Raw genomic sequence first — 12,474 nt, forward strand, 5'->3', positions numbered from 1 at the left:
CAGCCAGCAGGTTGTTACCTAAAACTCCTTTTTGCCATACTCTGAGAAGTAATGTTTTTAAAAACACAGAAATAAATAGAGAAATATACCATTTTAAACAGTATGCCCCTGCATAGGCCTTTCCTTCCTTCACCACTTTGCTCAAACTCCTAAAGGGGCCCATTACTCCAAATCTTGGTGCCAATTCATTTAACCAAGTTAGTGCCTCTGCATCTGAGCAAATTCACTGAATGGGACAAGCTCATGCTCATCAGGCTCGGACTGGTCAACCTCCATTTGTCGGGAGGTACGGACCTGGCGCCACGCGCATGTGCACAAGCCCAACGCCTCGCCCCAAGTAGGGTTGCCACCTTTTTTCTACGTTTTTACCGCCCGGTGGGGGGCGGTAACAAAAGGGGCGTTCTGCGATGCAAAATGGGGCGGAGCCACATACCGTGCTGCAAAATGGGGCGGAGCCACATTGTGCAATGGCCAGAAGGCCGAAAAAAATTTCTAAATGAGTTGGTGGTGGGACAAGGGCATATATTTAAAGGGTTTTACAAATTTATTGACAACTACATTGCCTGCCAAGCCTGGTTCGAACCCTCACCGCAAGCCCCCCAGTCTGAAACTGAGGGTCACAATTGGCAGACTGGGGAATGTGGTTGGGGTGGGGCCCTGATCAGGTGCCTCAATGCATAAAAGTGTTTTCGTTCTCACTTAAACCTGACTAAAAAGGCATAAACATTTCATACAGAAAAAAAGCAGGGCTGAAACTAGGGGTATGCAGAAGAGGCACTTGCCTATGGCTAAGGTGGAGGGGCGCTAGACACGGTACCAACTTGGCACCTTCCTCTAGTTCGGACCCTTATGTTCCCCACCTGCAGCAGCAATTCCTGTCTTCTCAGCTGGCGCCCTAGGCAACCCGGCCAACTATGTCACCCCCTCCTCAAGCACTGCCTAGGGCGCGACTCAAGGGTGGCACAATTTGGGTGGAGAAATTAGCAAAGTTCCTTTGTCTGCATCCCCTTCCTGCACGTAGCACTTGGCATAGGGCTGCAGCAAACAGTGGGCATGGGGTTGGGTTCAGTCCAGCCTCTTGTAGTTGGGGGAAAGTTGAAGTCCTGAAGCCGCAAAAAGACCCAAAGCCATGAAAGGAATAGAAAGCTAAAGACCTGAAGCCACGAGTTCAGTTCTCCTGAACGCCAATGTGTTTTTTTTTTATTTTATTAAACCCCTTGCCACCAACGTATTATTTTAATACTCTATAGGTCCATGACACCAATATTTCTTTTAAAAAAAATATTTTCTGGGGCCCCAATGTTTCTTTTAACTTATAAGGGGGCCCTGACCATCAATGTTTTTTTTTAACTTGTGTGTTGGGGTTTACCATTTTTAGAGCTGATGTCTGTGTGGCCTTTTTACTGTGGTGTGGGTGGGATCTGGTGTGGGCGGGGCCCAGTACATTTTGTTGAATGGACCCTGTGATTTCTAGTGGTGGCCCTGTCAGCCCACTAGCTAAATATTACTGAGTAAAAGGGAATTGGCCTATTATTGTAAGCCTTATGCAGTTCATAATCTTGCACCCTCAGGCCCCAAATGATGTTGTAGTAGAACTCCCAGCACCCCACTGACAGCTTATATTTAATTTTTAGATGTTGTGTCTCTTTAATTCTTTCTGCTCTGGGCAGGTATGACATATATAAATCAACCATCTGTACACTGTGGCCCAGATTAAAAAGACACCCAGAAATGTAAAATCTGTGGCACGGCCATGTTGGCACTATGATGCCTACCACTTAAAGGATGAGATAATATCTGTACTTGTACCTGTATTTTTCTACTAAAAAACTAAAAATACTTCCCCCTTAAATATCTCATACCTTGATTTATATTTGGATCTTCAGCGTCTTCTTGGTTATCATCCTCCAGCGAATCAATGGTTTCCAGCAGGTACTGGAGACATTCTCTTTCCTCCTCAGTGAGTGTTAGGAAGAAGTCTTCACTCTGACACACAAAGCATGGATTCTAAGGTAAACTCTACAATAACGTCTCATGCTCTGTGAAATGTACGATGGGATGATTTGTCACAGTGAAAGCCAATTTATGGTGACTTTAACTTTTAGTATGTTATAGAATGGACAATTTTAAGCAACTTTTTAATTGGTCTTCATTATTACTATTTGCCTTCTTCTTGCTTTTCCCAGCTTTCCAATAGGGGTCACTCCAATTGGGGACCAGCAAATCAGGGGAGCGGGTCTGGTCCAGTGGGGACCCATGAAGGGCAGGACCCACCGTTTTTTTTCCCAGTGTCCCGCTGGCCTGGTTCGACCCTGCCCACCTTTACTTACAATGCTCTCAGGGGAATGTCAATGGAAAGAATATTCACAATGTGAAGATGCATGTCTTTGCACAAACAAAGTTTCCCTTTGCAGATTTGATATAGGTTTTTTGAGCCCAGAAAACTCTTTAGCAACCACTTCAAGTGGAAGAAAGTTTCAAGACCTTGACCCAAGGGTGTTTCCAGATAACGGATCCCATACCTGTAATATTAATTAATAGCGGATCCAAGGGATTGTCTCAAGTCAATTTCTGCTTAATTATATATGTAGTTTGTGGTGTTTATACAAATGGCCTGTAGATATCACTGTGCCCAGACTTATACTGTGCATACTTCCTGACAGCTTAAAAGTGAAAGCTTACTGTTGTGTAATGCCTGCGTAACTCTGCTAATAAAGCACTGTTATACTCTACTCATCCTCGGCTACCCAAAACATAACATAGTTCCTCACAATTTAATATATCATGAGAACAGTGATTTTGTCTGCTCTTCATTAACTGACATTGGCTAACACTTCATTAAAGAGCTTATTTATGCTACTCAGAAGGCACCGTCAATAAAGCTGGAATTCTGTGAGAAGCACCTTCTAGTGATGAGAGGGACAGTAGAGGAGTGTTGACCAACCCCAACCCTCCCAACAGTTGGTCACCACAGGTTTCGGGTCAACCCTCACATCGCTATCACCTTCCATGTGCATTTTGCACTTTGCACACTGTACTAACCTTGTAAATAAGCCCTCTTATACCTTCCAGTTCTGAAAAAGGCTTTTCATACTACATTGGCACATTTATCTGACATGTACCTTACTATGGATTGCTAGAGTAGACCATCTAGTCATTTGACCCTCAAGTCATTCAGTTCTAAATGTGGCATATATTTGGCTTCCATATCACAATTTGTAAAATATTGGGTTGGTCCTTAGGGGATCTCAAATTAGAATGCAGGAGCATATGCTAATTTAGGGGTAAGTACTGTTTTTTTTTATTCCTGAATACTCATGGACCTATATCAGGGTGACTGCTACCGCAATCTCTTTTCCTTGATTTGAGCTCATGCTACTTGACCAAAACATAAAGGGTCATGAAATCAAAATGTCTGAAAACCTCTTTTCTATTTAGTTAAGTTCCTTTTTGTGCAAATAAGATATAAAAGGCCAAAGAATCAGTGGGCAGCTCAAGAGGCAAATGAGAGGGGTCTTTAACTAATAATGTTTCAAAAATAAGGCTATTTTGAAGATTGTGAACATAGAATTTAGTATGTCAGGTATGGGATCCATTATCCGGAAACCTATCCAGAAAGCTCAGAATTATGGAAAGGCTGTCTCCCATAGACTCCATTATAATCAAATAATCCAAATTAAAATTATTTCCTTTATCTCTGTAATAATAAAACAATATATAATTAATCTTTATTGGAAGCAAACCCAGCCTATTGTGTTTATTTAATGTTTATATGATTTTCTAGTAGACTTAGAGGTATGAAGATCCAAATTACAGAAAAATCCCTTATCTGGAAAACCCCAGGCCCGAGCTTTCTGGATAACAGGTCCCATACCTGTATATGATTCAGCAACAAATGCGTTTAGCACTACGTATCTTGTCGGTGCTATATAGATAAATAATGATGATTTATGCATACTGTTCCTCTTAACAGAGATGTGACATTTAAGGGACGTGAGAATTGACATGACTTTAAATATTCGTTCACTAAAATTTTAATTTTCTGTGGCTGCAACTTTCTCAGAAAAACTGCAAAAAAGGTCCACTCATGTCTACTGTCCATTTTGAGAAACCAGATGACCTGTACAGGTGCTGACCCTAATCAGCTTAGTATAGACAGAGTAAACTGAACCTTTTGAAACATGGTGGGTTGAGGCGGGGAGGGGACATAAACTAGTAGGAGCCCAACCAGCCCAAGAGATTAAGGAAATAAATGCCTACCTCAAGATTGCTCTTCTCATCCGAGGCTTCGGTCTTGTCTCCTGCTCCATCCATAATGTCCTGTAAATGAGTGTATTCTGCACAGAGACCGTATATATATGAATAGACTGGGGATTTGCCTGCAACCAATTTGCTTCCAAGGAACCCTGCAAGAATAACAAACATTCAGCAAAACCACCAAATCTCTGCTTGCATGCTTTGTTCCCTCACCCATTGTATATTCTTCCAGCACGGACTGTATTACAGGCAGACAATTACGCTTTCAGTTTACCTTTTACTGCTGTTTTGTTTCATTATACTAACAGTATTTATAATAATAAAGAACCCTGGTACATTGTGGGCTGCATGTAAAACAAAGGAGTATGTATAGTGACGCACATGAGGTCACAATGAATATAGTACAAAGCAGTTATTAGGGCAATGATCTTTATTAAACAAGAGTCTACCCAGGGAAAGAAAATTGTCCTCTTTTATTCATGGAAGGGGCAAGTGCATTAACAACAGACTGCTGCTTGTCCTGTTTATATAGTTGTATTGATTCCAAGGCTAAAGAGATCTAGTTATAAGGTTACAGTACAGGTATGGGATCCGTTATCCAGAAACTCATTATCCAGAAAGCTCCGAATTACGGAAAGCCTGTCTCCCATAGACTCCATTTTATCCAAATAATTCAAGATTTTTAAAGATGATTTTCTTTTTTCTCTGTAATAATAAAACAGTAGCCTGTACTTGATCCCAAGTAAGATATAATTAATCTTTATTGGAAGCAAAATCAGCCTATTGGGTTAATTTAATGTTTACATAATTTTCTATTAGACTTAAATTATGAAGATCGAAATTACAAAAATATCCATTACCCGGAAAAACCCAGGTCCCGAGCATTTTGGATAACATGTCCTATACCTGTACAAGACTGTGAGTTCAGATTGATTTCTGCTGCCTTTCTTCATCACCATTCTTTTCTGCTTCACTCCCTTTTGGTTTCTTTTGCTCATCTACTCTCTCCTCTCCATTTCATGTCCCACTCCATGGGCATTTTGCTCAAATTTGGGATGCACTGAATCCAGGATTTGGTTCGAGATTCAGTCAGGATTCAGCCTTTTTCAGCAGGATTCGGCCAAATCCAAGTGCCTGGGGGAACCGAATCCGAGCCTCATAAATCACGTGACTTTTCATCATACAAAAAAGTTAACATTTTTTCATTCTTGTGGTGTTTATACAAATGGCCTGTAGATGTCACTGTGCTCAGACTGTGCATGCTTCCTGATAGCGTAAAAGTGAAAGTTACTGTTATGTAATGGCTGCATGAGAGCTTGCTAATAGAGCACTGTTATACTCTACTCATCCTCAGCTACCCAAAACATAACAGATTGGCGACAGGATATCTCTTCTACCTGTGCAGCAGCCTGCACCTTTTCTTCCAAACCCTGGTGAGCCTACCATACTATTTACTGCTTGGATCCGTATGTTTAAAAATCACATTATTGCTGCTGATCAATGGGAGATTTCTGCTGCTAGAAAGCATGCTTTACTTATTCACTGCCTGGGAGCAGAGGGACAGCGTATTTCTGTACATTACCAGTGTCGCAAATGCAAAAAGGTAGGACATTTTGCTAAGATCTGCCGTAGTTCTGCTAAAGATGTTCATAAAGTCACTACTACAAATGTCACAGTATTAAATGTGGATAAAGCTGGTACATTTATATGCACTGTCAGTGTCAGTACTGCTTCTGCTGCCAAGGGACACTCCATTAACCTGATGCTTGATACAGGTTCAGCTGTTTCTATACTACCAAAGGATATTGTCTTGAAATACTTTGCAAAAGATCTGCTTGTTGCACCTGCCCTGAAACTGGTCAGTTACTTAAAGGATCCAAACCCTGTGCTTGGTTGCTTGCCAGTGACTGTACAATTTGAATCAAATACTGCAAAATGTGACTTTTACATTGTGAATAAGGGTACTGCTATACTTGGAAGGGATCTCTTTGCTGCATTAAACCTACAATTAGTTGATGGTCTCAGTACTACAGCACCAGTGCCTGCCAGACAGCCAGTGTCTAAAATTTCACCACAAAGCAACATTTCAGTGGGCTGTGCAAAGAACTTTGTACACAAAGTTAAGTTGAGACCAGATGTAAAACCAGTATCATTCCCTGATTCAGCATGGGAAAAATGTGCTATTGATATTGTCGGTCCTTTTACAGATGCTCCTATAGACTGTAGATTTGCTATAACCTTTACAGACTATTACAGTAAATGGCCTGAAATTGCATTTGTTTCTCATATAACATCAGCTAGAGTAATAACATTTCTGTCTACAGTCTTCAGCAGAGAAGGTAATCCAAAGGAGTTAATGTCAGACAACGGACACAGTTTGAATCCTTTGTGTGAGAGAGGAATATTGTGCATAGGAAATCTTCAGTGTATTACCCACAAACAAATGCGGAAATCAAGCGATTCAACAGAAGTCTGAAAGAAGCACTACAGACAGCAAATCTTACTGGGAAATCTTGGAAAGTATTTATTTTATAGAGTTCCTACATAACTACAGAGCAATGTGCCATGCAACAACACAATCATCTCCTGCTTAATTATTACATGGCAGACATCAAACTTCCACAAAATACTGTGCCTACAAAATCATCTACTGATGACATTGTGAAACGTCAACAAGCCAAATGCTAGGCTTATACAGGTATAGGATCCCTTATCCGGAAACCCGATATCCAGAAAGCTCCGAATTACGGAATGGCTGTCTCCAATAGACTCCATTTTATCCGAATAATCCAAATTTTAAAAAATGATTTCCCTTTTCTCTGTAATAATAAAACAGTAGCTTGTACTTGACCCAAACTAAGATATAATTAATCCTTATTGGAAGCAAATCCAGCATATTGGGTTTATTTAATGTTTAAATGAATTTCTAGTAGACTTAAGGCATGAAGACCCAAATTACGGAAAGATCCGTTATCCGGAAAACCCCAGGTCCCGAGCATTCTGGATAACAGGTCCCATACCTGTACTGACAGAAAACGTGGTGCCAGAGAAGTACACTTTCAGCCTGGATCTTTAGTCAGAATTAAGAAACCATGAATACTGAAACAAGGACAATCTAAATTTACTACACCTCTTGAAATGAGACGCCAGCGACTTCATACAAAATGAAGTGCACGTGTGGCCACCACGAGATTTAAGTCTCATTCCCCTTCTGCCAACTCTTGCTTTTTGCACCAATCATTCTATCCTTTTATGCGCCTCATTTGCTGACTTTGTCCTCTAGGTTCAACCCCATTTTATTTTATGATAAAGTCACTTGACTATTCTGGTGGTGGCATTTATGACAGGATGTGCGAGTTTGTGTATTCTCTTTGTGTTTGTCCAGGTGTTTTGGTTTCCTCCTACAGTCAAAAAAAATATATGTATAGGTTTATTGGCTTCTCTTGAAGCTGACACTTATGTCTTCTTGTCAGTCTTGCTTGTGTCAATCTTTCTTGTCACCTCTCTGTTCCTTTTGTAGACAAAGGAATGACGAGTTATAAAGACTGAAGAACTAGAAGGCAGATTGTGTTGGATATGGTTAGATTAACAGAATACCCACAAGCTTAGTTTATAGTAAAATTTGAGAAAAGTTAACAGAAATACATGTTGCTATCTATCTATCTATCTGTCTATCTATCTGTCTGTCTATCTATCTATCTATCTATCTATCTGTCTGTCTGTCTGTCTGTCTGTCTATCTATCTATCTATCTATCTATCTATCTATCATCCATATATCCTCTCTCTCTCTCTCTCTCTCTCTCTCTATCTATCATCCATATATCCTCTCTCTCTCTCTCTCTCTCTCTCTCTCTCTATCTATCATCCATATATCCATCTATCTATCATCCATATATCCTCTCTCTCTCTCTCTCTCTCTATCTATCATCCATATATCCTCTCTCTCTCTCTCTCTCTCTCTCTATCTATCCATCCATATCATCTATTATCTCCATATATCCTCTCTCTCTCTCTCTCTCTCTATCTATCTCCATATATCTCTCTCTCTCTCTCTCTCTCTCTCTCTAATCTATCATCCATATACCATCTATCTATCATCCAATATCCTCTCTCTCTCTCTCTCTCTCTAATCTATCATCCATATATCCTCTCTCTCTCTCTCTCTCTCTCTATCTATCATCCATATATCCATCTAATCTATCATCATTATAATCTCTTCTCTTCTCTCTCTCTCTCTCCTATTCTAATCATCCATATATCCATCTATCATATCCATAATCCTCTCTCTCTCTCTCTTCTCTCTCCTCTCCTACATCCATATTCCTCTCTCTCTCTCTCTCTCTCTATCATCCATATTATCCTCTCTCTCTCTCTATCATCCATATATCCTCTCTCTCTCTCTCTCTCTCTATCATCCATATATCCTCTCTCTCTTCTTCTCCTCTCTCTCTATTCTAATCATCCATATATCCATCACTATCATCCATATATCCTCTCTCTCTCTCTCTCTCTTCTATCTCTCTTATTCTATCATCCATAATATCCATCTATCTATCATCCATATTATCCTCTCCTCTCTCTTTCTTCTCTCTCTCTCTCTCTCTATCTATCATCCATATATCCTCTCTCTCTCTTCCTCTCTCCTATCTATATTCCATATATCCATCTATCTATCTCCATATATCCTCTCTCTCTCTCTCTCTCTCCTCTCTCTCTCTCTTCTTCTATCATCCATATATTCCTCTCTCTCTCTCTCTACTCTCTCTCTCTCCTCTTATCATCCATATATCCTCTCTCTCTCTCTCTCTCTCTCTCTCTCTCTCTCTCTATCATCCATATACCTCCTCTCTCTCTCTCTCTCTCTCTCTCTCTCTTTCTCTCTCTCTCTCTCTCTATCATCCATATATCTCTCTCTCTCTCTCTCTCTTCTCTCTCTTCTAATTATCATCATAATCCTCTCTCTCTCTCTCTCTCTCATCTCTCTATCATCCATATATCCTCTCTCTCTCTTCTTCTCTCTCTCTCTCTCTAACTCTCTATTCATTCATATATCCTCTCTCTCTCTCTCTCTCTCTCTCTCTCTCTCTATCATCAATATCCTCTCTCTCTCTCTCTCTCTCTTCTCTCTTCTCTCTCTATCATCCATATATCCTCTCTCTCTCTCCTCTCTCCTCTTCTATCATCCATATAATCCTCCATCTCTCTCTCTCTCTCTCTCTCTCTCTCTCTCTCTCTCTCTCTCTATCATCCAATATATCCCTCTCTCTCTCTCTCTCCTCTATCATCCATATATTTTCCCTTTTCTTCTCTGTTCTCCTCTCTATCATCCATATATTCCTCTCTCTCTCTCTTCCTCTCTCTCTCTCTCTCTCTCTCTATCATCAATATATCCTTCTCTCTCTCTTCTCTCTCTCTCTCTCCTCTCTCTCTCTCTCTATCATCCATAATATCCTCTCTCTCTCTCTCTCCTCTCTCTCTCTCTCTCTCTCTCTCTCTCCTCTCTCTCCTCTATCATTCCATATATCCTCTCTCTCTCTCTCTCTCTCTCTCTATCATCATTATATCCTCCTCTCTCTCTCTCTCTCTCTCTGCTCTCTCTCTCTCTCTTCTCTCATCTATCATCCATATATCCTCTCTCTCTCTCTTCTCTCCTCCTCTCTCTATCATCCATTATATCCTCTCTCTCTCTCTCTCTCCTATCATCCATATATCCTCTCTCCTCTCTCTCTTCTCTCTCTTCTCTATCACCATATTTCCTCTCTCTCTCTCTCTCTCTCTCTCTATCATCCAATATCCTCTCTCTCTCCTCTCTTCTCTCTCTCTCTCTCTCTCTATCATCCATATATCCTCTCTCTCTCTCTCTCTCTCTCTATCATCATATTATCCTCTCTCTCTCCTCTCTCTCCTCTCTCTATCATCCATATATACCTCTCTCTCTCTCTCTCTCTCTCTCTCTCCTCTCTCACTCTTCTCTATCAATCCATATATCCTCTCTCTCTCTCTCTCTCTCTCTCCTTTCTCTCCTCTCTCTCTATCATCCATATATCCTCTCTCCTCTCTCTCTCTCTCTCTCTCTCTCTCTATCATCCATATATCCTCTCTCTCTCTCTCTCTTCTCTCTCTCTATCATCCATTTAATCCTCTCTCTCTCTCTCTCTCTATCATCCATATATCCTCTCTCTCTCTCTTCTCTCTCTCTCTATCATCCATATATCCTCTCTCTCTCTCTCTTCTCATCTTATCATCCATATATCCTTTCTCTCTTCTCTCTCTCTCTCTCTCTCTATCATCCATATATCCTCTCTCTCTCTCTATCATCCAATATCCTCTCTCTCTCTCTTCTCTCTCCTCTATCACCATATATCCTCTCTCCCTCTCTCTCTCCTATCATCCATATATCCTCTCTTCTCTCTCTCATCTATCATCCATATATCTCTCTCTCTCTCTCAAATACAGTCTATCATCCCATATAATCCTCTCTCTCTCTCTCTCCTCTCTCTCTCTCTCTCTCTCTTCTCTCTCTCTCTCCTCTCTCTTCTCTATCATCATAAATAAATTCCTCTCCTCTCTCTCTCTTCTCTCTCTCTCTCATCTCTCTCTCTAATCATCCATATATTCCTCTCTCTCTCTCTCTCTCTCTCTCTATCAATCCATATATCCTCTCTCTCTATCATCCACTATATCCTCTCTCTCTCTCCTCTATCATCCATATATCCTCTCTCTCTATCATCCAATAATATACACATACATCAATAACATACATACTACATACTCTACTACATCCATACTACATCTACTCCTATATCCCCTTCTCTCTTCTCTCCTCTCTTCTCTCCTCTCCTCTCTCTCTCTCCTCTCTCTCTCCTCTCTCTCTTCTCATCCATATATCCTCTCTCTCTCTCCTTCCTCATTACAACACCTCTCTCTCTCTCTCTCTCTCATCCATATATCCTCTCTCCTCTTCTCTCATCCATAATCCTCATACATAACAATCTCTCTCCATAACAAACATACCTCTCTCTCATCCATATATCCTCTCTCTACATACTCTCTCTCTCTCTCTTCATCCATATATCCTCTCTCTTCTCTCTCTCTCTCTCTCTCTCATCCATATATCCTCTCTCTCTCTCTCTCTCTCTCTCATCCATATATCATCATCATACATATACATACATCTATACTTCATCCAATATATCCTCTTCTTCCTCTCTTCGTCATCTCCTCTCTAACATCGCATATATCACTCTCTCGTCTCTCTCTATCATCCATATATCTCTCTCGTCTCTCTCTTCGTCTCTCTCTCTAATCATGCTCAATATAGATCCTTCCTCATCTCCTCGCGTCTTCTTCCTCATCTCTATCATCCATTTCCATATATCTTACTCTCTCTCATCTTGCTCTTCATATCCTAGGCATTTGATATCCTCGTCTCCTCTCTCTTCTCGATCTAGTCGTCGCTCTATCAATCCTTATAATGTATCGCTCTTCGGTCTCTCTCTCTCTCCTCTCCTTCAGTCTCGTCTCGATCTCCCTTCTCTCTCCCCTCTGCAGCTTCTCGGCTCCCATCAGTCCCCGTCTCGCTCTCTCTCGCCCTTCGTTCTCTCTATCATCCTATATCCTCTCTCGTCTCCTCCCTCTGGTCTCTCTGCTCTCGTCTCCCTGCTCTCTCTCTCTCTATCTCGTCTATCATGCCATATAATCCTCTTCTCTCGCCTCTCTCTCGTCTCTATCAATCCATATGATCGCTCTCTCTGCTATCATCCATATAATCCTCTCTCTCTCTGCTCTCTATCTCTATCATTCCATATAGTCGCTCTCCTGTCTATATCAATCCTGATATCCTCGTTCTCTCTCTCTCCGCAGACTCTCGTCTCTGCACCGTACGCGATCTCCTCGCTCGTTCTCTCATCATCTCGTCTCGATTCCATATATCCTTCTCCTCTCTCCTCTCTCTTTCTCTCGGATCTCTCTCGTCGTCTCTCTCGTCTCTCGTTCATCCATCTCTCTCCGGTTCTCTCGTCCGTCTCTCGTCGTCTCCGTCTGTCATGGCCATTAGATATCCTCTCACTCTCTGCTCTCTCTCTCCTCTCAATGCGCATATATCCTCTCTCTCTCTCCTCTGCTCTTCATCCATATATGCCTGCTCTGTCTCTCTCGATCTCTCGGGTCATACCATATATTCCTGCTTCTCTCCGTCTCTCTCCGTCGTCTCTCTC

At 41.3% G+C, this 12,474-nt stretch overlaps 1 protein-coding gene across 3 annotated transcripts in view; it reads right to left on the reverse strand.

The window, feature by feature from the left end:
* The window catches only part of LOC108715893, a 32,983-nt gene that overhangs the window by 5,831 nt on the left and 14,678 nt on the right, over positions 1-12,474 (reverse strand). For all 3 annotated transcript variants that reach the window (XR_005961028.1, XM_018261428.2, XM_018261429.2), the window contains exons 2-3: positions 4,261-4,406; positions 1,863-1,986 (exon numbers count right to left, since the gene is read on the reverse strand). Coding sequence is in view for 2 of the 3 variants with exons in the window: in XM_018261428.2 (XP_018116917.1) it covers positions 1,863-1,986; positions 4,261-4,314 (178 nt within the window). In the remaining variant the exon portion in view is untranslated. The remainder of the gene's footprint in view (positions 1-1,862; positions 1,987-4,260; positions 4,407-12,474) is intronic.

The sequence above is a fragment of the Xenopus laevis genome, chromosome 4S (assembly GCF_017654675.1).
Source record: "Xenopus laevis strain J_2021 chromosome 4S, Xenopus_laevis_v10.1, whole genome shotgun sequence".
Lineage (NCBI taxonomy): Eukaryota > Metazoa > Chordata > Amphibia > Anura > Pipidae > Xenopus > Xenopus laevis.